The 23,500-nt window shown below is 44.9% G+C and overlaps 1 protein-coding gene across 1 annotated transcript in view; it reads right to left on the bottom strand.

The window, feature by feature from the left end:
• Window positions 1-23,500, bottom strand: part of NWD1 (NACHT and WD repeat domain containing 1) — a 76,753-nt gene that overhangs the window by 5,044 nt on the left and 48,209 nt on the right. The window contains 5 exon segments of the mRNA XM_040241163.1: window positions 2,213-2,763; window positions 4,724-5,000; window positions 7,023-7,177; window positions 12,084-12,174; window positions 18,808-19,080. Of these exon segments, the coding sequence (XP_040097097.1) occupies window positions 2,213-2,763; window positions 4,724-5,000; window positions 7,023-7,177; window positions 12,084-12,174; window positions 18,808-19,080 (1,347 nt within the window).

Here is a 23,500-nt window from a genome sequence, read left to right as displayed (position 1 = left end):
AGTGCAGCCAAAAATAAATTAAAAATTTTAAAAGATACAAATTAAAAAAAAAACCAACAACATATGATCCCAATAAAGTTGATAGCTAATAATATTGTTCCCATGTTACTTTCTTAGTTTTGACAAACATACTCTAGTTATGTAAGTTGTTAACATCAGGGGAAGCTGGGTGAGGAGCAGGTAAATGGGAACCTTCAAACTATCTTCACAACTTAATCTGTAAATCTGAAATTATTCCAAAATTAAGTTTATTTTTTTTTAAAGAAAAAGCTAAGTGTATTTAACTGCTGTGGTGATATTTCCCAACTCAACAAGGCAAAGGATTACTTAGCTTATAGTGACTCCATAAAAATAAGTCAGGGGGGATGAAGGCATTTTGAGATAAAACTGCATATATTCTGTTCTCTTAGTTTCAAGATTGTCTCCCTTAGTTTATTAACAATGCTTATATCTTGCCACCTCAGCTACTATCTTTGTTCCCCATCTGAGAAAACTGGAATAATAGCCCAACCTTACAAGATTGTTGTGAGGATTAAATTATAGAATGGTATTTTAATATGTATATTTGGACTGCAAGCAGATCAAACCAATCAATCCTAAAGGAAATCAACCCTGAATATTCATTAGAAGGACTGATACTGAAGCTGAAGCTCCAATACTTTGGCTGCCTGATGTGAAGACCTGACTCATGGAAAAGACCCCGATGGTGGGAAAGATTGAAGCCAAAGGGGAAGGAGATGGCAGAGGATGAGATGGTTAGATAGCATCACCAACTCAATGAACGTGAATTTGAGCATACTCTGAGAAATAGTGAAGGATAGAGGAGCCTGGCAGGCTGCAGACCGTGGGGTCATAAAGAGTCGGCAGTAGTGACTGGACAATTTTGCATAATATATATGAATATGTAAACATATAACTCAACCATATTGATATAAAATTTATAATAACTTCTTAAGAGATGGATGTAAAAACTCTCAAACACTTTGTATGTAAAGGAGTCATCAGTTTCCCTCCTCAGAGCCTTTGCAGTTGCTGTTCCTTCTGCCTAAAATGCTATTCCACCAGACTTACCTGACTTTCTTAATAGTAGCCCTTGCCACGCTCTACCTCTTTTTCTTGCCCTATTTTCCTTCAAAGGTCTTGTTGCACCCCAAACATCATGTGTGTGCTGCTTTGTTTTTATTTCACAAACATTTAATAGTCAGGAGCTCTCCTAGGGACAGGTACCACCTCCGTGAACAAAACACATAAAAATCCTGCCCTCACAGAGCTCACAGTATCTCCCCGACTAGAACGTGGCTCCAAGAGGTGGGACGCTGTTGCTACGGTCACAGTGCCTTCCTCGGCACTAGAAAGAGCCCTGGCACGGGTCATACAATCAAACCCTTTGGGTGAAAGAAAGGCCAGACAGGATCAGGGTGAGGAGAGTGAGGCAGGACTGTGCCAGCGCAGGATTTGATCCTGTCTTTATTTTCACTTTTTGATTGTGCTGTGTAACATGTGGGATCTTAGATCCCTGACCAGTATCGAACCCAGGCCCCCTGCATTGGAAGCTCAGAGTCTTAACCAGTGGACTGCCTGCAAAGTTCCAATCCTGTCTTTATTTTAAATGTTGCTAATTTGGGCTTCACTGGTGGCTCACTGGTAAAGAGCCTGCCAATGCAGGAGACACAGCTTTGATCCCTGGTCCAGGAAGATCCCACATGCCATGGAGCAACTAAGCCTTTGCACTACAACTATTGAGCCTGTGCTCTAGAGCCCAGGAGCCACAGCCACAGAAGCCTGCCGGCCCTGGAGCCCATGCTTTGCCACAAGAGAAGCCACCACAATGAGAAGCCTGAGCACCTCAGCTAGAGCGTAGCCCATACTCGCTGCAACCAGAGAGAAGCCCGTGCAGCCACGAAGACCCAGCACAGCCAAAAATAAACACACAGATAAAATATTTGAAAATAAATGAATGCTGATATTTTATTTTGTGTGTATTTTTTTGCATTTATTTTGATTTTTTAAACACTGAACGAAACCATTATTTCTCTGGATGGCCAAGTTTTTTGGCATCCCCTAAAACTCTCCTCTGGAGACGAGGACCTCTCTCACTTGACTCATACTAGTTCCGACCCTGGTCGGCCGCACACGGTGTACCCTTAATAAATGATGCCCATCATCCATTTTCTAATGCCAGGACACGCACATGGTGTGGCAAGCTACCCACCGTGTAGCTCATCTCGAATTTCCACTTGCACGCCTGCAGGTCCCAGAGACACAGTAGGGCTTCCTCGGCCCCGCTGACTGCCAGCTGCTCCTTGTGGCTGACCTCCACACAGGTAACTCGGCTCCCATGGGCCTCCAGAGGGAACACCTTGGAATTCACACACTCGTAAAGGAAGAGGTCGCCGTTGAGCATGCCGTAGATGACACGATAGTCAGCCAGAATGGCCACACTGGCTATGGTGTCAGGCAGTTGGGTATAGAGGGTGTATATTGGCCCATCAATGACTGGACAGGGGTCCCCCGGGCTGATGTCCAGCACCAGGACAGTGCTGTCGTAGGCAATGGCCAGGTGCCCCTCGTCCTTACTAACAGCCATGCAGTTAACGGCTTTCCGGGCTTCTGGAGGAGGGATACACATCACGTCTTGTCTGGAATTCAGGGGGAACACCAGGACGATCCCCGAAACGAGGCCAGTGAAAAGGAGATTGGCCTGCTCAGCGACCTCCAGACATCTGACCTCGTTGGAGGTGTCCAGAGCATCTTGCTCCTCACCTGTCATAGAGAAAAGGCCGCATCAAGAATGGATCACAGGGGTACTGGTTCCCAACTTTTAAGGGTTTAAAAAAAATGCTTTTGTTACCCTTCAACTTGGCTATAGCCAGCCTCCCTGCTTTTGCTCCTGCCCACCAATCATCCAAGCTTTAAAATATGACAATCACAACATCTCATTGCCCTGCCTCAGACCCTCTGAAGATTTCTCAGAACCAATATACATGCCTTTCTCTGCTCTTCAGAACCTCTCATCCCAAATGTTTCCTTTTGCCACCCTCTGTAAAGGGTAGGAGAGTAAATATATTTGCCCCGTATGCTCTCTGCTATCACCACTTAACTCTGCTGGCACAGCCCTAAAGTGTCCTCAAACAACATGGAAAAAAATGTGTGTCTGGATGTGGCCCTTGGGCTGTGGTTTACTGACTCCTATCTCCTTGCCCACCACTCTGCTCTGTTTCTTCACATCCTACTCTCCACCATGACTAGCAGGCAAGCACCTCAAAATTTGCAACTTCATCTGTCTTGCTCACTGTTAACTCCCAGAATTTGGCCCCAAGGCTAGCACTAAACCAATGTCTGTGGAATCCAGACGCGAACTTGAGAGTGAATTTCTTTTCTCATGTTATGATTAGCCAGGCAGAAGATTGAAGGCAGAAGGAGAAAAGGATGACAGAGGATGAGATGGTTGGATGGCATCACTGATTCAATGGATATGACTTGGTGACTGAACAACAACAGGAATTTCTATACCTCCGTCCACCCAGTGGGGATCGAGCAGATATTACTGCTGACGTGCCTGCATCCCCTTTACCGGTCAGTTCACCCAGATCCAAGACCTCATGGCTGTTGAGTGAAGGAAGCACCTCATTTAGAAATGCCTGGGGGCTGGGACCACCACCTAGGATGGCCAGTGACTGCCTGATATGGGAGTAAAAAGGCTGGTCCCTTTGCTTCAAGATGGGACAACTGTGAAGTGCAATTCATGTTCCTGGGTTCCTCGTGGAGTCAGGCGGAGACCAGCTCCATGCTCAGCGCTGCTGCCACCCAGCCTGCTTCCTCACTCTCTCCTCCTGGGAGCTCTCCTCCATACACCACTTGTGCAAATATCCCCATCAGGAATCCTGCCTCCAGGGAAGCCTCAACTAAAACAGGAATTGACAATCAAATGACCAATGACCATATGCTAGAAATTTATGAAATCGAGTCCTGTTTCCTATCAGCCACTTTTAACCTAACTGGAGTGGGGTGTTACACACTGAATGTTTGGGTCCTACCCCTAAATATGTGTTGAAGTCCTAACCCCCTAATGTGATGGTCTTGCTGCTGCTGCTGCTAAGTCACTTCAGTCGTGTCCAACTCTGTGGGACCCCATAGACGGCAGTCCATCAGGCTCCCCCATCCCTGGGATTCTCTAGGCAAGAACAATGGAGTGGGTTGCCATTTCCTTCTCCAATGCATGAAAGTGAAAAGTGAAAGTGAAGTCGCTCAGTCGTGTCCGACTCTTAGCGACCCCATGGACTGCAGCCTACCAGGCTCCTCCGTCCATGGGATTTTCCAGGCAAGAGCACTGGAGTGGGGTGCCATTGCTTTCTCCAGTGATGGTGTTAGGAGATGGGAACTTTGGAAGGTGATTAGATCATGAAGGTGGAGTCCCCATTAATGGAATTAGTGCCCTTATAAGAAGAGACTCTAGAGCTTGCTTCTTTCTCTGCTCTCTGCCACTGGAGGACACATTGAGAAGGTGGCCATCTGCAAACCAGGAAGTGGGCTCTCGACAGACATTGATCTACCAGGGCCTTGATCTCAGACTTTCTAGCCTCCAGATCCATGAGAAATAAGTATCTGTTCTTTAATCTTATCCTTTTCCTGTCCATGGTGTTTTGTTATGACAACCCAAACAGACCAAGACAGGGGCTTCAGTTCTTACCCACACAAAACGCTGTGCTTAAGTCTTACAAACCTTCTGCCGAGTCCCAAATGCTGACTTTGTTTTTGTCCCCAGTTTTAGGGAAGTAGACATAGCTGCCATTGTGGGAGACTGCCGTGAGGCCAGTGCGATCCAGGAATGGGTTAGAGGCCCTCGGCTTCTGAGTGCAGGTGAGATCCCAGACTTTAAAAGATGAGGACTGACGGGAAGCAGATGCCACCAAGGCCCCGCCCCGGGCCAGCAGGCTCACCGGGGCCCCAACACCGTCCAGGACGTCCAGCAGAGTCCCCTGGGCTGCCAGACTCCACACCTGAGGATGGAAGCAGAGCGGCAGAACTGACTTCTTCCTTATGCTGCTCTAGTTCAGAAATATTCTTAAGCTCACTTGTCTGCCTAAGATAAACTTTCAGGCTGGAGTTTAAGGGCCCTCACATTTCCTCATCCCCTCAAACTTCCCTACATCTCATCAATCAGCTACCATGGCAGTTCTCAAAGTGTGTTCCGGGGAACCCCTGAAAGTTAGCCTCCAAGTGGTTCTGCAAAAGGGGAGTTTCGGGGAGTTCTGCAAAAACACAATTATTTTTGCTGTTATTTAAGAGGTCATTTGTCTTTTTACACATTCTTCCTCTCATAAATGAGCAATAGTCTTCGAGAAACTATGGAATATGTTATCAGAACAGATGGGAGAATGTAGAATCAAATATGAGAATCTGATTGTCTTCTATGAAGCCAGACAAGAAAGAGATTTGCCAAAATATGAAATAATAACACTTTTCATGATTTTTTTGTATGTGTTTCAGAAAATAAAACTGTTTTCACAAAATTATGTTATTATATTCATATGTCATGTTGAATTAATGGAGAAGTATTTTTAGATTTCGGCATTTAAAAATTTAACATGGCAAGTATCAATAGATATTAAATGCAATACAGGATCTGAAAAACGACACTTGTAGAGATACTGGTGAAATAGGATCGAGGTCTGTAGATGAGTATTGTCCCAATGTTAATATCTTGGTTTTGATAATGAGATCAATGTGATATAAGATGTTAACCCTGAGGATAGCTGGATGAAGAGTTGATATGGATAGTTTATGTTTTATGGAAGAGTTGTGAAGAGACCCAGAGAGTACTCGTGTGTATGTGTGTGTGATGGTGATGGCAAAGTCGCTCAGTCGTGTCCGACTCTTTGTGACCCCGTGGACTGTAGCCTACCAGGCTCCTCCATCCATGGGATTCTCCAGGCAAGAATACTGGAGTGTGTGTAATCTTATATATATGTATATAAGTGTGTGTATAATCATATACAGATATATGTACATATACATGTGTGTATGTACACACATACACAATCCTGCTCCTCTGAAAGTTATACACACAAACACACACATACACACACACACACACGGGGCTTTCCTGGTGGCTCAGGTGGTAAAGAATCTGCCTGAAATGTGGGAGATCCGGGTTCAATCCTTGGGTCAGGAAGACCCCCTGGAGAATGGAATGGCAACCCACTCCAGTACTCTTGCCTGGAGAATCCCATGGACAGAGGAGCCTGGTGGGCTACAGTCCATGGGGTCACAGTGAGTTGGATGACTGAGTAACACACACACACACACACACACACACACATATGAGATATATCTGGGCTCTCTTCACAGTTCTTCTGTAAAAACTGAAACTATTTCAAAATAGATCATTTGTTAAAAAACATATGAATCATGTTGATATAATCCACATACATGAAAGCTCCTTGAAGGTTCTCAATGACCTTTAAAAATCTAAAGAGGTCCTAAGACCAGAATGTTACTGCTACTGTATCACACGCTCTTCTCCCCAGCTTGGAGAACTTTGAGCTTAATAGGATTTTTTCCCCATCTCCCCAACCCTGCTCCTCTGAAAGTCAAACTCTTCCCAGTATTTTAGATTTAGCGGGAGTGCTCTCTCTTTTGGTGAATGCTTTAATAGTTCCCCCTAGATCTGTCTCTGAGTCCCAGAAGACCACCCCCGCCATGTCACCCAGTAACCTGCTCTGTTTTGCCTGCACTAGTTTTTGTGGCTTTCTGTATTTTGAAGCCAAATAATCCCTAAAGAACCATACTTTGGGACTTCCCTCGTAGTCTGGTGGCTAAGACTCCTTGCTCTCAATGCAGGGACCTGGAGATCCCACGTGCCACAGCTAAGAATTTGCATGTCACAACTACAAGATTCCACATACTGCAACTCACACCCGGAACAGCCAAATAAATAAATATTTTTGTTTAGAAAAAGAATCATACTTTCTCTTCCAGAGGTGAAGGTGAGGATCATGGGCCATGCATCTCCCCCTCACCTGAATGAGTGCATCCCGGGACCCAGTGACAATCAGATTGTTTTCAGGACCAAAAATGGCTGTCTCTACCACATCTTCATGTTCAAGGTCAGTGGCCATGAATCGATGAAATCCCTGTGCATCTGCCAAAAATATCCTCACGGACCTTCCAAAACCTAAAACAGCGGAGACCAAGATTATACCTTTCACTCCTTGAGGAGTTTGAGAGTAACTGAATTCAATCAATAAAGATTTTTTTTGAGCACCTACTATATGCAGGTGGAAAGAATACAGAGGTGAACAAGATAGACTAAGGCCTCCATCCTCATGGAGCCTACAGTTGGGGAAGGGTGAGCACACCAGTGATCAATAACCTCATAGAAAACAGTAAAGTTATTTATTATCACAAGGCTATGAGTTTTCAGAGAGCTGATTCTGCCTGCGGGGGTTCCTGGTCTCCCAGAACAAAGCTGGACACATGGTAAATATGTTTTGAAGATGGAAGGAGGGGTGGGAGGGCAGGAGGGAGGAAGGAAAATAAAATGATTACAGCTTGTGTTAAGGGCAATGAAGTCAGGGGCTGGATGCCATGAGAAAAACAGGACTGAGAGACACACATAGCAGAGAAGGCGATGCGAAGATGGAGGCCAAGACTGGAGAGATGTGGCCATAAGCCAGGGAATCCTGGCAGAAGCTGAAAGAGGCAAAAGACAAACAGTTCAGTTCAGTTCAGTCGCTCAGTCATGCCCGACTCTTTGCGACCCCATGAATTGCAGCACACCAGGCCTCCCTGTCCATCACCATCTCCCAGAGTTCACTCAGACTCACATCCATCGAGTCTGTGATGCCATCCAGCCATCTCATCCTCGGTCGTCCCCTTCTCCTCCTGCCCCCAATCCCTCCCAGCATCAGAGTCTTTTCCAATGAGTCATCTCTTCGCATGAGGTGGCCAAAGTACTGGAGTTTCAGCTTTAGCATCATTCCTTCCAAAGAAGTCCCATGGCTGATCTCCTTCAGAATGGACTGGTTGGATCTCCTTGCAGTCCAAGGGACTCTCAAGAGTCTTCTCCAACACCACAGTTCAAAAGCATCAATTCTTTGGCGCTCCACTTTCTTTACAGTCCACCTCTCACATCCATACATGACCACAGGAAAAACCATAGCCTTGACTAGACGGACCTTAGTCAGCAAAGTAATGCCTCTGCTTTTGAATATACTATCTAGGTTGGTCATAACCTTTCTTCCAAGGAGTAAGCGTCTTTTAATTTCATGGCTGCAGTCACCATCTGCAGTGATTTTGGAGCCCCCAAAAATAAAGTCTGACACTGTTTCCACTGGTTCCCCATCTATTTCCCATGAAGTGATGGGACCGGATGCCATGATCTTCGTTTTCTGAATGTTGAGCTTTAAGCCAACTTTTTCACTCTCCTCTTTCACTTTCATCAAGAGGCTTTTTAGCTCCTCTTCACTTTCTGCCATAAGGGTGGTGTCATCTGCATATCTGAGGTGATTGATGTTTCTCCCAGCAATCTTGATTCCACCTTGTGTTTCTTCCAGCCCAGCGTTTCTCATGATGTACTCTGCATAGAAGTTAAATAAGCAGGGTGACAATATACAGCCTTGACGTACTCCTTTTCCTATTTGGAACCAGTCTGTTGTTCCATGTCCAGTTCTAACTGTTGCTTCCTGACCTGCATACAGATTTATCAAGAGGCAGGTTAGGTGGTCTGGTATTCCCATCTCTCTCAGAATTTTCCACAGTTTATTGTGATCCACACAGTCAAAGGCTTTGGCATAGTCAATAAAGCAGAAGTAGATATTTTCCTGGAACTCGCTTGCTTTTTCCATGATCCAGTGGATGCTGGCAATTTGATCTCTGGTTCCTCTGCCTTTTCTAAAACCAGCTTGCAAACAAGTGAAGAAAAAACAACAGCGTCAAAAAAAAAAAAAAAAAAGGATACCTCTCAGAAGACTTTGGAGGGCGCCAGTCCCACCAATGCCTTGATTTTGGACTTCCTGACACTAGAACCATGAATAAAGATATTCTTATTGTTTTAAGCCACCATGCTTGTGCGGTAATTTGTTGTAGGATATTTGCATTGCTCTCAGAGAGATGAGGAGGTGGCGAGCACTGGAAGGGTGGGAACAGCAAGAGACGCCCGGAAGGAAGGAAAGGCCTGCTGTGTTTGAGAGAAGCATGGAAGCCAGTGTGGCTGGAGCAGAAGGAGGAGGAGGTGAAAGAGAGGAAGGAGGGGCAGATTTAGCAAAACAGCAACAGGAACCTCCTTAGTGGTCCAGTGGTTAAGAACCTGCCTTTGAGTACTACTGATGAACCTATTTGCAGGGCAGCGATGGAGATGCTGACATAGAGAACAGATTTATGGGCACGAGGTTGTGGGGGTGGGGGTGGGAGAGAGGAGCGGGTAGGACGAATGGAGAGATGAGCAGGGACACATATACGCTGTCGTATGTAAAATAAATAGCCAGTGGGATAGCTGTGTGACTTGGGGAACTCAAACCGAGGCTCTGTGACAATCTGGAGGGGTAAGCCCCCATTAAAATCATGCTGATTTCATGTTGGGTTTGGGGGTCTATTGCGTTAAATAAGACGTATTAGTAACACAAATGCCACTTATTTCTCTTTACCTTTTTAAATGGGGTCACGAGAACATACACAATACAAATGTGGTTCACATTTGTAGTTTTCATTCCTGGACAGCGCTGGTCTACAGTGTCTTGGCTGCTGGAAATGGCTTTGTAAAAATCAGACTGAAGGATTTCTCTGGTAGTCCAGTGGCTAAGACTCCATGCTCCCTTTGCAGGGGCCTGGGTTCTATGCCTGGTCAGGGAATTAGATCCCATAGGCTGCAGCTACCGATCCCACATGTGACAATGATCAAAGGTGCTGCCTGGCACAGCTAAGACCCAGGGCAGCCAAATAAATAAATTGATTAATTTAAAAAAAATTGGACTGGGACTTCCCTGATTGTCCAGAGGTTGGGAATCCACCTTGCAATGCAGGGGACAAGGGTTCAACCCCTGGTCAGGAGACTAAGAACCCACAGGACGCAGAGCAACTAAGCCCATTGGCCACAACTAGAGAGTCCATGACAATTATAAACGATCTCACATGATGGAAGGAAGATCCCACATGCCGCACTTAAGACCTGATACGGCCAAATAAAAAATAATAAACATGAATATTAAAAAAAACTTAGACTCATCTAAGGTGGCTCAGATGGTAAAGAATCTGCCTGCAATGTGGGACACCCGGGTTCAATCCGGGTTGGCAAGATCCCCTGGAGAAGGGAAGGACCACCCACGCCAGTATTCTTGCTGGAGAATTCCATGGACAGAGGAGCCTGGCGGGCTACAGTTCCTGGGTTGCAAAGAGTCAGACAGACTGAGCGGATACACTTTCACTTTCAAGGACAGTGAAAGTGATCGGTATGATGCTACAATGACAAATATACATCATTACCCATTTGTCCAAACCCACAGAATATACAAGAGTGAACCATAGTGTGAGCCGTGGACTTTGAATGAGGACGCTGCGTCAGTGTGGTTTCATCAAACTTGTCGTAGTCGCAACAAACGCACTGCTCTAGTGGGTGATGTTGAAAATGGGAGAGGCTAATGGGAGCAAGCAGGTACCTGGAACTCTCTGTGTTTTTTGCTCAGTTTGGCTGTGAGCCTAAAACTACTCTAAAAATTTTTTTCTTTAAAAATAAAACCAGGATATGGAGCACCTGTTTGTCACCTCTACCAGGAAGCCTTCCCTGATTGCTTCAGACTAAGTCATGTGTTCCTATAACCCCTGATTCTTGTTGAACATGGCACCAACCAGGCTTTCTTGTGGCTACATAATCACTCATATCTCCCGATATGAGGGGTTGTGTGGGCTGAGGGTACTCTATTCTCTCAGCCCATGCCTTTCTATCCCTGTAACTCTCAGGCAGGAATAACCCCTCTCATTTCAGAGATAATGAAACAGAAGTCCAGAAAGTTTCAGAGATTTATCCAGAACAGGGGTTGACGAACTACAGCCCGTGGGCAAAAATTGGCTGGTCATCTATTTTTATATGTGAGCTAGTAGTTTTTAAGTTTTTTCCATCCTTGAAAACACTAAACTAGGATTCAGTTCAGTTCAGTCATTCAGTCGTGTCCGACTCTTTGTGACCCCATGAATCGCAGCACGCCAAGCCTCCCTGTCCATCACCAACTCCCAGAGTTCACTCAGACTCATGTCCATCGAGTCAGTGATGCCATCCAGCCATCTCATCCTCTGTCGTCCTCTTCTTCTCCTGCCCCCAATCCCTCCCAGCATCAGAGTCTTTTCCAATGAGTCAACTCTTCGCATCAGGTGGCCAAAGTACTGGAGTTTCAGCTTTAGCATCATTCCTTCCAAAGAAATCCCAGGGCTGATCTCCTTCAGAATGGACTGGTTGGATCTCCTTGCAGTCCAAGGGACCCTCAAGAGTCTTCTCCAACACCACAGTTCAAAAGCATCAATTCTTCAGCGCTCAGCCTTCTTCACAGTCCAACTCTCACATCCATACATGACCACAGGAAAAACCCTAGCCTTGACTAGACGGACCTTAGTCAGCAAAGTAATGTCTCTGCTTTTGAATATACTATCTAGGTTGGTCATCACTTTTCTTCCAAGGTAACACATTACAATGGTATAAAATTCAAATTTCAGCATTCATGAAAGTACTTTTTTAAACTTTCTGGCCACACTGCATAGCATATGGGATCTTAATTCCCTGACCAGGGACTGAACCCCTGCCCCCTACATTAGAAGCGTGGAGTCTTAACCTCTGGACCTCCAGGGAAGTCTCTCAGCATCCATGCAAATTTTATTGGCACACAGCCATACTCACTTGAAATATCATGCTTGGTGGCTTTCGAATTACAGGGACAGGTGGGATCGTTATGACAGAGACCAGCAATGATGTTTACTGTGAGGCCCTGTGCAGAAAGAGTTTGCCAACCCTCTTCCCCCTTTCCCCAGGCCCCTCTCCACTTCCAACCAAATCCAGAGTTGCTGCCTCATGACTCCAAATGAGAGCTAAATGCTACCTGCAGCGAGAAGAGACTCATCTTCAGAGACCACCAGGAACCCCACAGCTTCCAGAAGCTTTTCCAGCAGGCTGTCTCCTTCGGAGGAAACCTGTGCAGAATCAAGGATGCCCATTAAGCATTTCCACCAAGTTAAGGGTTTAAGGTCAAGGGCTTACGTGTGACACAAGGCTCTGCCACTCACCAGCTCTGTGATCTTAAGTAAATTCCTTCAGCCCCAGGCTGCCTCAGTTTCCTCATCTGTTAAGTGGGTGATGATCCCAGGACTGCCTCACGGGGTTATCATGGGGTAAGAACTGCATGGGATGGAGCCTTCCGTCTCATAATCAACACTCTCAAAGTGGTAGCTATTTTATTACTGATGATGTTATTGTTGTAACCAACTCAGGGACCCGGCAACTATTTATCACAGCACTCTAGTTTTCTGCCCCAAGAAGAGCTCAGAGATCATAAATAAGATCGAAAGATAGATTGCAGCTGGAAGAGGGCAGTGCCGTTCTCCCCATTCCTGAGTTGCAGAGATGAACTGATTTTGTTCAGCTCTTAGAGGAAGGTTTGGGTTTATTTTTGGTTGTTTCTGCTTTTGTTTTTGTCTAAAGCAGGGGCAGGAGGAAGTTAATGTCTGCAATGGTTGTCGATGAAATACAATTTTTATTTTAAGGCAGGACAAGAAAAAATTAAACATAAAATCCTCTCTGTGTGTTAGTTTGGGCCTTCTCCCTCCCTAAGGGGCAGTGTGTGTCTGCCTGACACAGTAGCCAGCTCTCCTCAAAGATGAGAGTGCCTGCTCAACCATCAAGATCAAGTTTTCTTTCTTCTTCTTTTTCTTTTTACAATTTATGCTTTAATTTTGAGGGAAATGGAGACAGTAGGATGAGTAATTCTTTTCTATAGATATGTCACTGTGAAAGAGAGTCTTTTTAAGGTTCTCACTGGTTATCTATCTTATATATAATAGTGTATATATGTCAATTCCAATCTCTCAGTCGTATTAGTTTCTACTAACACAAAGTGCAACAAAGTGAATCAGCTCTACGTATTCTTAGAGGGCTTCCCTGTGGCTCAGCAGTAAAGAATCTGCATACAATGGAGGAGCCTCAGGAGACACAGGTTCGATCCCTGGGCTGGGAAGTTCCCCTGGAGGAAGGCATGGCAACCCCCTCCAGTACTCTTGAAAGGAGAATCCCATGGACAGAGGAGCCTGGAGGGCTACAGTCCAAAGAGTCGCACAGAGTCGGACACAGCTAAAGTGACTTAGCACACACACACACATATATCCCCTCTTTTTCAGGAGTCCTTCCCCTCTCGGTCACCACAGAACACGGAGCAGGGTTCCCTGTGTGATACAGTGGGTTCCTGCTGGTTATCTGTTTTATACACGTGTGTGTTTAGTTGCTCAGTCACGTCCAACTCTGTAACCCTATGGGCTGTGGCCCGCCAGGCTCCTCTGTCCCTGGGATTTCCCAGGCAAGAGTACTGGAGTGGGGTGCCATTGCCTTCCCTAGGGGATCTCCCCAACCCAGGGATCAAACCCACATCTCCTGGGTCTCCTACACTAGCAGATGGGTTCTTTACTGCTGGCATCACCTGCGAAGCCCCTCTAAAAGGAGAGTGGAACCTAAATAACATTTAACCTTACAAAGAAGAGGCTTCCTGCGAGCCTCTAGTGGAGGGGTCTGAACCAATTTAAGCTGTACTTTGAGGGGGCCTGGACTTGACTGCATCTTTAGTTTAAGTTGATTTTCCCACCGTCTTCAAGTGTTTTGAAAGAAGGATCAAGACTTTCTCCCCAGCGGGGCTAGGATCTGAACACTAGTGAGATTCTAGAGACCCCTAGTTCTTACAACCCAGTCACCATCCTTCTAAATAGCAGAACTGATCTCTCTTCAGCCTGACCACCACCTTTTTGGGGGTGCTGGGGATTGTCGCCCAGTCACACCAACAGTTTTCTGCCCCGATATACATGTTTCTAGGAATCTAGTTTGAGTTCTGCCAGAAAAAGACACTGATAATAGTATTTGAGTGCAACCAGTTTATTTGGTGGAGAAGGCGATGGCAGCCCACTCCAGTACTCTTGCCTGGAAAATCCCATGGCTGGAGGAGCCCGGTGGGCTGCAGTCCACGCTAAGGGTGGGACACGACTGAGCGACCTCCCTTTCACTTTTCACTTTCATGCATTGGAGAAGGAAATGGCAACCCACTCCAGTGTTCTTGCCTGGAGAATCCCAGGGACAGGGGAGCCTGGTGGGCTGCCGTCTATGGGATCGCACAGAGTCGGACACGACTGAAGTGACTTAGCAGTTTATTTGGGGGTCGATCCCAGGAAACACTGGTCTAGAGTGGAGAATTGAGACAAGGAAGGAAAGGCAGCCAATCAGTGTGGCTCAACAAGCAGTTCCCGATGTGGGCAAATGTACGTGAGTCCTGCTGGGGATGCCCTGAGAGTAGAGTGTGTATCAGAATTGCCCCTACTGAGGGATCAAGAGCTGGGTGGGGTTCTACCCACCACCTCTCTTTCAGATTGGGTAGAGGCTGCTCCCAGGAGCACCAGTGCAGAGACCAAGTGTGTGGGTGTCAGGAGAGAAGGGCAGGAAAAAAAAAGACTCAACTAGGTGCAGGTCACAGACGTGCAACTGTAATATAAGTGCCTGACATCAAGCTTTTTGACTGCTGAGGCATCCATTTCCAAAGACATCCATCTTGAATAAACAAGTTGGCAGCTGCTAGCAAAACCACTCGATAAGGAACCAGGCTGCCCACCCATGAAGTTTCCTCTTTCAGAAAACTCTGGTAACCTAGATAACTGACCACTTGGGTGACCCTGCCTTCCCCTTCCTACATCCTAGCTCCTCCCCATATGTTTTAAATTTTCCAGTAAAGATTGGATCCACAAAAGGCTTGGCACCTCACCCTCAAATCTGTGTGGCCCTCAGGCATGCTATCTACCTTCTTCAAAGTTCTCTGATGGTTTATAGCTGAAGTGCATCCCATGATCATTAAAAAAAAAAAAAAAAAGAGCCACAAGAGCCGACCCAGTCATAAATATGGGCTCCATGGGAGAAATGTGTTAGAGCCCTCTATGAGTGATATGTGCCCAGGCAAGCACCATAGGCGTTCCTAACCGAGGGCGTTATCATCAGTAGCCTGGGGACCTGGAATGGGGCATCAAAGATGAGTTCAGTTCAGTTCAATTCAGTCGCTCAATCGTGTCCGACTCTTTGCAACTATTTGTGACCCCATGAATCGCAGCACGCCAGGCCTCCCTGTCCATCACCAACTCCCGGAGTTCACTCAGACTCACGTCCATAGAGTCAGTGATGCCATCCAGCCATCTCATCCTCTGTCGTCCCCTTCTCCTCCTGCCCCCAATCCCTCCCAGCATCAGAGTCTTTTCCAATGAGTCAACTCTTCGCATGAGGTGGCCAAAGTACTGGAGTTTCAGTTTTAGCATCATTCCTTCCAAAGAAAGCCCAGGGCTGATCTCCTTCAGAATGGACTGGTTGGATCTCCTTGCAGTCCAAGGGACTCTCAAGAGTCACAGGGAGAAATCTGAACTCAACTAACATTATTTTCCGTTTACTCCACTCTTGTCCTAGCGCTCCCACCCTGCCCCGGCTGACTGGAAGCCTGAAGAGGTGCCCATCTGTTCATCCCTTTTAGTGCCCTGGATGTAGTTTCCCTGTTTGCCATTTTACAGATGAGGAGACTGAAGCTCAGCGAAGGGCTGAGTAGCCCAAGAATACAACTAGGTAAAGGTAGAACTGGGGTTTTCTTTTTTGTTTTTGTTTTTTGGTTTGTCTTTGTTTGTTTGCTTATTGAAGTATAGTTGATTTTCAACATTGTGTAAGTTTCTGGTGTATGACAAAGTGACTCAGTATATATATTCTTTTCCATTATGGTTTATTACAGGTTATTGAATATAGTTCCCTATGCTATACAGCAGGACCTTGTTGTTTATCTATTTTGTACATAGCAGCTTGTTTCTGTTAATTTCAAACTCTTAATTTATTCCTACCCCCATCCTCTTTCCCCTTTGGTGACCAAAAGTTTGTTATCTGTCTGTGAGTTTGTTTCTGTTTTTTTAAATAAGTTCATTTATATCATATTTTAGATTCCACACATCAGTTCAGTTCAGTCGCTCAGTCATGTCTGACTCTTTGCAACCCCATGAATTGCAGGACGCCAGGCCTCCCTGTCCATCACCAACTCCCGGAGTTCACTCAGACTCACGTCCATAAGTGATATCATATGGTATTTGTCTTTCTCTGTCTGGCTCACTTCACTTAGTGAGATACTCTTTCGGTCCAGCCATGTTGCTGCAAATGGCATTATTCTGTTCTTTTTTTAGGGCTGAATAGTATTTCCTTATGTATATGTACTATCTTCTTTATCCATTCATATGTCTGAAGGATATTTAGGTTGCTTTCATGTCTTGACTTTTGTAAATAGTGCTGCAATGAATATTGGGGTTCATGTATCTTTTTGAATTGGAGTTTTCTCTGGATTTATGCCCAGGAATGGGATTGCTGGATCATATAGCAACTCTAGTTTTAGTTTTTTAAGGAACCTCTGTACTGTTTTCCATAGTGGCTGCACCGATTTACATTCAGGACTGGGATTTTCAAACTCAGTGAGTCTGACCTCAGAGTTCATGTTCCTTGCTAGGCTAGAGGATATTAATGAAAACAATCAGTGATTGAAGGAGTAATGGGAAGCAACCGAGAGGCCTGATGAAAGGACTGGGGTTATCTTCCATGATGATCATGTTTGGTGCCTTGATTGCTCAGGGAGGCGATGAGGCATGAGGTCCAGAAATCTGGAGTTTGGGGGTGATTCTTTTTTTAAACCTTTTATTTTGCACTGGAGTATAGCCAATATCGGAGAAGGCAATGGCACCCTACTCCAGTACTCTTGCCTGGAAAATCCCACGGACGGAGGAGCCTGGTAGGCTGCAGTCCATGAGGTCGCTAAGAGTTGGACATGACTGAGTGACTTCATTTTGACCTTTCACTTTCATGCATTGGAGAAGAAAATGATGCTGAAGTTGAAGCTTCAGTATTTTGGTCACCTGATACAAACAGCTGACCCTTTGGAAAAGTCCCTGATGCTGGAAAAGATTGAGGGGAGGAGAAGGCATCAGAGGATGAGATGGCGGTACGGCATCACCAGCACGATGGACATGAACTTCGCAAACTTCGGGAGATGGTAAAGGACAGGGAGGGCAGGTGTGGTGCAGTTGGTGCGGCAGCAAAGTCAGATACAACTGGCCGACTGAACAACAACAACAACATAGCCAATTAACAATGTTGTGATAGTTTCAGGTGCACAGCAAAGGGACTCAGCCATAGGTATGCATGTATCCATTCTCCTCGAAACTTCCTTCCCATCCAGGCTGCTGTACAACATTGAGCAGAATTCCTTGTTGGTTATGGGATGATTCTTTAGTGGCCATATTTCTCCCTTCCTGAAACTCTCACCTCTTCAATAGGACACACAAAACCCTCTGTGATCTATTTCCACTCCACTTCTCTTTTCTCCTTACACCCAGCATGTTCCTATTGCCTCACCATGCAATCCCCTTTTCCCTCCATCTTTGCTTATTCATCTTAGCAATCCTTTCTCCTTCTGAGGCTGTCTCCCTGGAGAGGAACCTCCCCAGACTGCCTCTATCAGAAGGATTTGTTCCTTCACCCAAGCAAGAACATGCTATTTCTACCTCTACTGAAAACAGACTCTGTTCCTCTGAGTATGACTGTGAGTCATTGGAGAGCCTGGCTCCCTCCCTAGACTGAATTCCTCCCTAGACTGACGATGTGGTTAGACTCTAATGCGTGGCGTGGTGCCCTCGTTCCTCCACCTGCAACTCTGGTATAACGCAGTCTTGGTGCCCCATCCATGTCCCCTCAATGTACTCCTCTATTCCTGAAGGGTTTGCACTGCACACCTGCAACTTGGCGCTGGGAGGTTGTTTATTCTGACCTCATTCCTTCATACACTTGGCTCCTGTGTTAATGCTCTCAGGAGCAGCCCTCACCTAACCATTGATGGAGCTGGTAGATAGAAACCCAAGTCCTATCCCCTCATAGGGACAGTTCTGATACATGTTCTATACTTTCTCCCAGAGCATCCGCAGAAAGACTGAGCATCATCAGTCGCACAGTGGCCAGCCCCCAGGAGACACCAAGAGACGTTTCCTGGACTGTGCTGAATTGCAACCCCCTAGAATTAAGAAGCCAAGTGTCATTCATTAAAAGATCAAAGGTGATGAAATAATGCCATCTGCAGCACATGTATGGAGCTATATCACATTCTTTATATGTGGAATCTAAAAAGAAATGATACAAATGAACTTATTTACAAAACAGAAACAGAATCACAGTTTTAGAAAAGGAGTTTATGATTGGCGGGAGGATATAAGGAAGTGACAGTTAGGGAATTTGGGACTGACTATATTTAAATGGATAACCAACAGGGACCTACTGTATAGCCCAGGGAACTCTGCTCAATGTTATGCGGCAGCCTGGATGGAAGGGGATTTGGAGAAGAATGGATACACATAGATGTATGACAGAGTCCCTTTGCTGTCTACCTGAAACTATCACAACATTGAAATAAAAGGTTAAAAAAAAAAAGATCAAAGGTGAGATGGTTTCTCCCAACTTCTAGGACATCTAAGCACTTCGTAGCTGAATTAACGTTGACTCAGTCAACATTAGTTGCTTACCAAAGAGATGGAGCCTGTGCTGGACCCAGTAACCATCATTCCTTGTTTCTGGAGTGAGACCCCACAGGCAAGTGTATCTTCTTTGATGCTGGACAAATGTTGCCTCCTGTGCAGCGTTCCTGTGGCTGAGCTCCACAGACTGATCACGCCGCCCCGGGACACAGTCAGCAGGGTGGCCTGGGAAGCCAGCACTGCCATGCATACCCAGGGGTCAGAGGCATCCCCCAGGATATGGAAAATCAGCTCTGCAGTTTCCAGATTCCAAGCACTGATCTAACAGAATGATGAAAAGACAGAGCCATGTCAGAGGGAGACCTAGACAGCAAGTTTGCCAGAGTCAAATGCAAGACCTGTTCTCTTTTCTTTTTGGTCATTGCAATTAATTTTAATGGTTCCTTTCCATTTATTTGTTTTTGTTCAGTCGCTCAGACGTGTCCGACTCTTTGCAACCCCATGGACTGCAGCACGCCAGGCTTCCCTGTCCTTCACAATCTCCTGGAGTTTGCTCAAACTCATGTCCATTGAATTGGTGATGCCATCCATTTATAGTTACTACAAAATATTGACTATATTAAAACCTTCTCTTTTTTAGAGTTTATACATTTTATTGTCAACACTCCATCAGTTTAAAGAAAAAGGAGGGAAGGACTTCCTTGGAGGGGTACAGTGGATAAGAATCCACCTGCCAGTGCAGGGAACATGGGTTCTCTCCCACTAAGCCCATGAGCCACAACTTCTGAGCCCATATGTTGAAATAACTAAAGCCCGTGGGCCTAGAGCCGGTGCTCTGCAACAAGAGAAGCCGCTGCAACGAGAAGCCCGTGCACCGCAACAGAGAGCAGTCCCTGCTCACCACACTAGAGGGAGCAGCACAGCGAGGAAGAGCCAGTGCAACCGAAAAGAGGTAAATCCATTTAAACAGAAGTAACGGGCGAATTTTTTAAAATTTAATTAAGAAGATAAAAGGAGTGGGGAAGTGGAAGGGATCCTGGAATGGATTCTGGAACGCCAAAAGAACGTTTATGGAAAAACTGATAGAATCCAGATGAAGTGTAGAGTTGAATTGATGGCAATTGTCCATATTAACGTTTAGTTTTGATAAACGTACATTTGTTATGTGAGATGTGGGCACTGGAGAAAGCTGGAACAAGGCCATACAGGAACCCTCTCTACTATCTCTGGAGTTTTTCCACAAATCTAAAACTGCTGGGAGTTCCCTGGTGGCCCAGCAGTTAAGAATCCACCTTTCAATGCAGAGGACACAGGTTTGATCCCTGGTCAGGGAACCAAGATCCAACATGGCATGGGGCAACAAAGCCCGTGTGTCTCAGCTAGAGAGTCCACATACTCTGGAACCCAGGCACTGCAGCCAAAGAGAAGCCCGCAAGCCACAACAAAAGACCCTGCAAGCTGCAAACAAGGCCCAACATAACCAAAAATAAATGAATGTATATTTTTTAGGAAAAAAGGGTATTACTTCTCAAATACATAGTTTTAAAAATAAATAAATAAAATTGCTCTAAAATACAGCTTTAAAAAAAATAGAAAAACAGCCATGTCATATGCATATATGTTCATTCCAAGTAATTACCGATGAATAATTAGAGAAGTTCCAGATGTTCAGGCTGATTTTAGAAAAGGCAGAGGAACCAGAGATCAAATTGCCAACATCTGCTGGATCATGGAAAAAGCAAGAGAGTTCCAGAAAAATATCTACTTCTGCTTTATTGACTAAGCCAAAGCCTTTGACTGTGTGGATCACAAGAAACTGTGGAAAATTCTGAAAGAGATGGGAATACCAAACCACCTGACCTGCCTCTTGAGAAACCTATATGCAGGTCAGGAAGCAACAGTTAGAACTGGACATGGAACAACAGACTGGTTCTAAATAGGAAAAGGAGTACGTCAAGGCTGTATATTGTCACCCTGCTTATTTAACTTCTATGCAGAGTACATCATGAGAAACGCTGGGCTGGAAGAAGCACAAGCTAGAATCAAGATTGCTGGGAGAAATATCAATCACCTCAGATATGCAGATGACACCACCCTTATGGCAGAAAGTGAAGAGGAACCAAAAAGCCTCTTGATGAAAGTGAAAGAGAAGAGTGAAAAAGTTGGCTTAAAGCTCAACATTCAGAAAATGAAGATCATGACATCCGGTCCCATCACTTCATGGCAAATAGATGGGGAACCAGTGGAAACAGCGTCAGATTTTATTTTGGGGGGCTCCAAAATCACTGAAGATGGTGATTGCAGCCATGAAATTAAGATGGTTACTCCTTGGAAGGAAAGTTATGACCAACCTAGACAGCATATTAAAAAGCAGAGACATTATTTTGCCAACAAAAGTCTGTCTAGTCAAAGCTATTGTTTTTCCAGTAGTCATGTATGGATGTGAGAGTTGGACTGTGAAGAAAGCTGAGCGCCGAAGAATTGATGCTTTTGAACTGTAGTGTTGGAGAAGACTCTTGAGAGTCCCTTGGATTGCAAGGAGATCCAACCAGTCCATTCTAAAGGAGATCAGTCCTGGGTGTTCTTTGGAAGGAATGATGCTAAAGCTGAAACTCCAGTACTTTGGCCACCTCATGTGAAGAGTTTACTCATTGGAAAAGACTCTGATGCTGGGAGGGATTGGGGGCAGGAGGAAAAGGGGACAACAGAGGATGAGATGGCTGGATGGCATCACCGACTTTGATGGACGTGGGTTTGGGTGAACTCCGGGAGTTGGTGATGGAGGCCTGGCGTGCTGTGGTTCATGGGGTCACAAAGAGTCAGACACGACTGAGCGACTGAACTGAACTGAACTGAATTAGAGAAGTTTCATCCTTAGCCTTACCCCTAAAAAGATCTTTTCATCAAAAGTAATCATTTAAATAATTCTATTAATTCTACTTGTGGGATTTACACTAAAGGACTAGGAAAAGATACACAGAAAGACATATGCATATCTATATATGTATAAGGAAAGTTACCTTAGCTATTTGAACATGCAAAGAACTGGAAGCAACCTGTATGTCCAGTATTAAGGGATTAGTTAAATAAACTGCAGCAGAGCCATGCAATGGAATCTTATTAAATCACTAAACATGCTGATTTTGAAGAATTTTTAAAGTTGTGGGCAAAGATCATTTTATAAAACTGTACATATGGTTTTATCTCCCTTTTGTTTCACACACACATATATACACACATGCGTACCACAAAAAGCAAAATTATGATAATTTTATGATGATTTTTGATAATTTTTATGAAAAGGTTTGCAGTTATTTATTATCTATTATTTCTTTACTGTATTTTCCCAACTTTTGCTGATAACATAGCTGATTTCTATAATCAGTTTTGAAAACAACCCACACCTCTGTAATAGTTAAGCCTACACTGTCCAATAAAAACACAATGTAAGCCACACATGATGTTAAATTTTTTATAAGCCACATTTAAAAAGGTAAAAAGAAACAAGAGATATCAATTTTAATGATATATTTCTTTAACCCAATATATTCAAATGTTGTCATTTCAACATATAATCAATACAAACTTATTATTGAAATATTTTGCATTATATTTTATGATACTGAGTCTTTGAAATCCAATGTGTGTTTTATGCTTACTGTGCCTATATGCTCAGACGGTCAGTCACATCTGACCCTGCAACCCCATGGACTGAAGCCCACCAAGCTTCTCTGTCCATGGGATTCTCTCAGCAAGAACACTGGAATGGGGGTGTCATTTCCTCCTCCAGGGTATCTTCTTGACATAGGGATTAAACCTCCATCTCCTACCCCTCTCATGTTGGCAGGGGGATTCTTTACCACTAGCACCACCTGGGGTGCCCTTTGTATACAGTTCAGTTCAGTCGCTCAGTTGTGTCTGATTCTTTGTGGCCCCATAGACTGCAGCATTCCAGGCCTCCCTGTCCATCACCAGCTCCCAGAGTTTACTCAAACTCATGTCCATTGAGTTGGTGATGCCATCCAACCATCCCATCCTCTGTTGTCCACTTCTCCTCCTGCCCTCAATCTCTACCAGCATCAGGGTCTTTTCCAAGGAGTCAGCTCTTTGCAGCAGGTGGCTAAAGTATTGGAGTTTCAGCTTCAACATCAGTCCTTCCAATGAACACCCAGGACTGATCTCCTTTAGGATGGACTAGTTGGATTTCCTTGTAGTCCAAGGGACTCTAGAGAGTCTTCTCCAACACCACAGTTCGAAAGCATCAATTCTTCAGCAGTCAGTTTTCTTTATAGTCCAACTCTCACATCCATACATAACTACTGGAAAAACCATAGCCTTGACTACACTGACTTTTGTTGGCAAAGTAACGTCTCTACTTTTTAAAATGCTGTCTAGGTTGGTCATAACTTTTCTTCCAGGGAGTATGCATCTTTTAATTTCATGGCTGCAGTCACCATCTGCAGTGATTTTAGAGCCCCCCAAAATAAAGTCTGACACTGTTTCCACTGTTTCCCCATCTATTTGCCATGAAGTGATGGGACCGGATGCCATGATCTTCGTTTTCTGAATGTTGAGTTTTAAGCCAATATTTTCACTCTCCTCTTTCACTTTCATCAAGAGGCTCTTTATTTCTTCACTTTCTGCCATAAGGGTGGTGTCATCTGCATATCTGAGGTTATTGATATTTCTCCTGGCAATCTTGACTCCACCTTGTGCTTCACCCAGCCCAGCATTTCTCATG

Source organism: Oryx dammah, unplaced genomic scaffold, assembly GCF_014754425.2.
Source record: "Oryx dammah isolate SB20612 unplaced genomic scaffold, SCBI_Odam_1.1 HiC_scaffold_5, whole genome shotgun sequence".
In the NCBI taxonomy this organism is placed as follows: Eukaryota; Metazoa; Chordata; class Mammalia; order Artiodactyla; family Bovidae; genus Oryx; species Oryx dammah.
The sequence above is the reverse complement of the archived record's forward strand: the minus strand, read 5'-3'. Positions and strand labels throughout refer to the sequence as shown.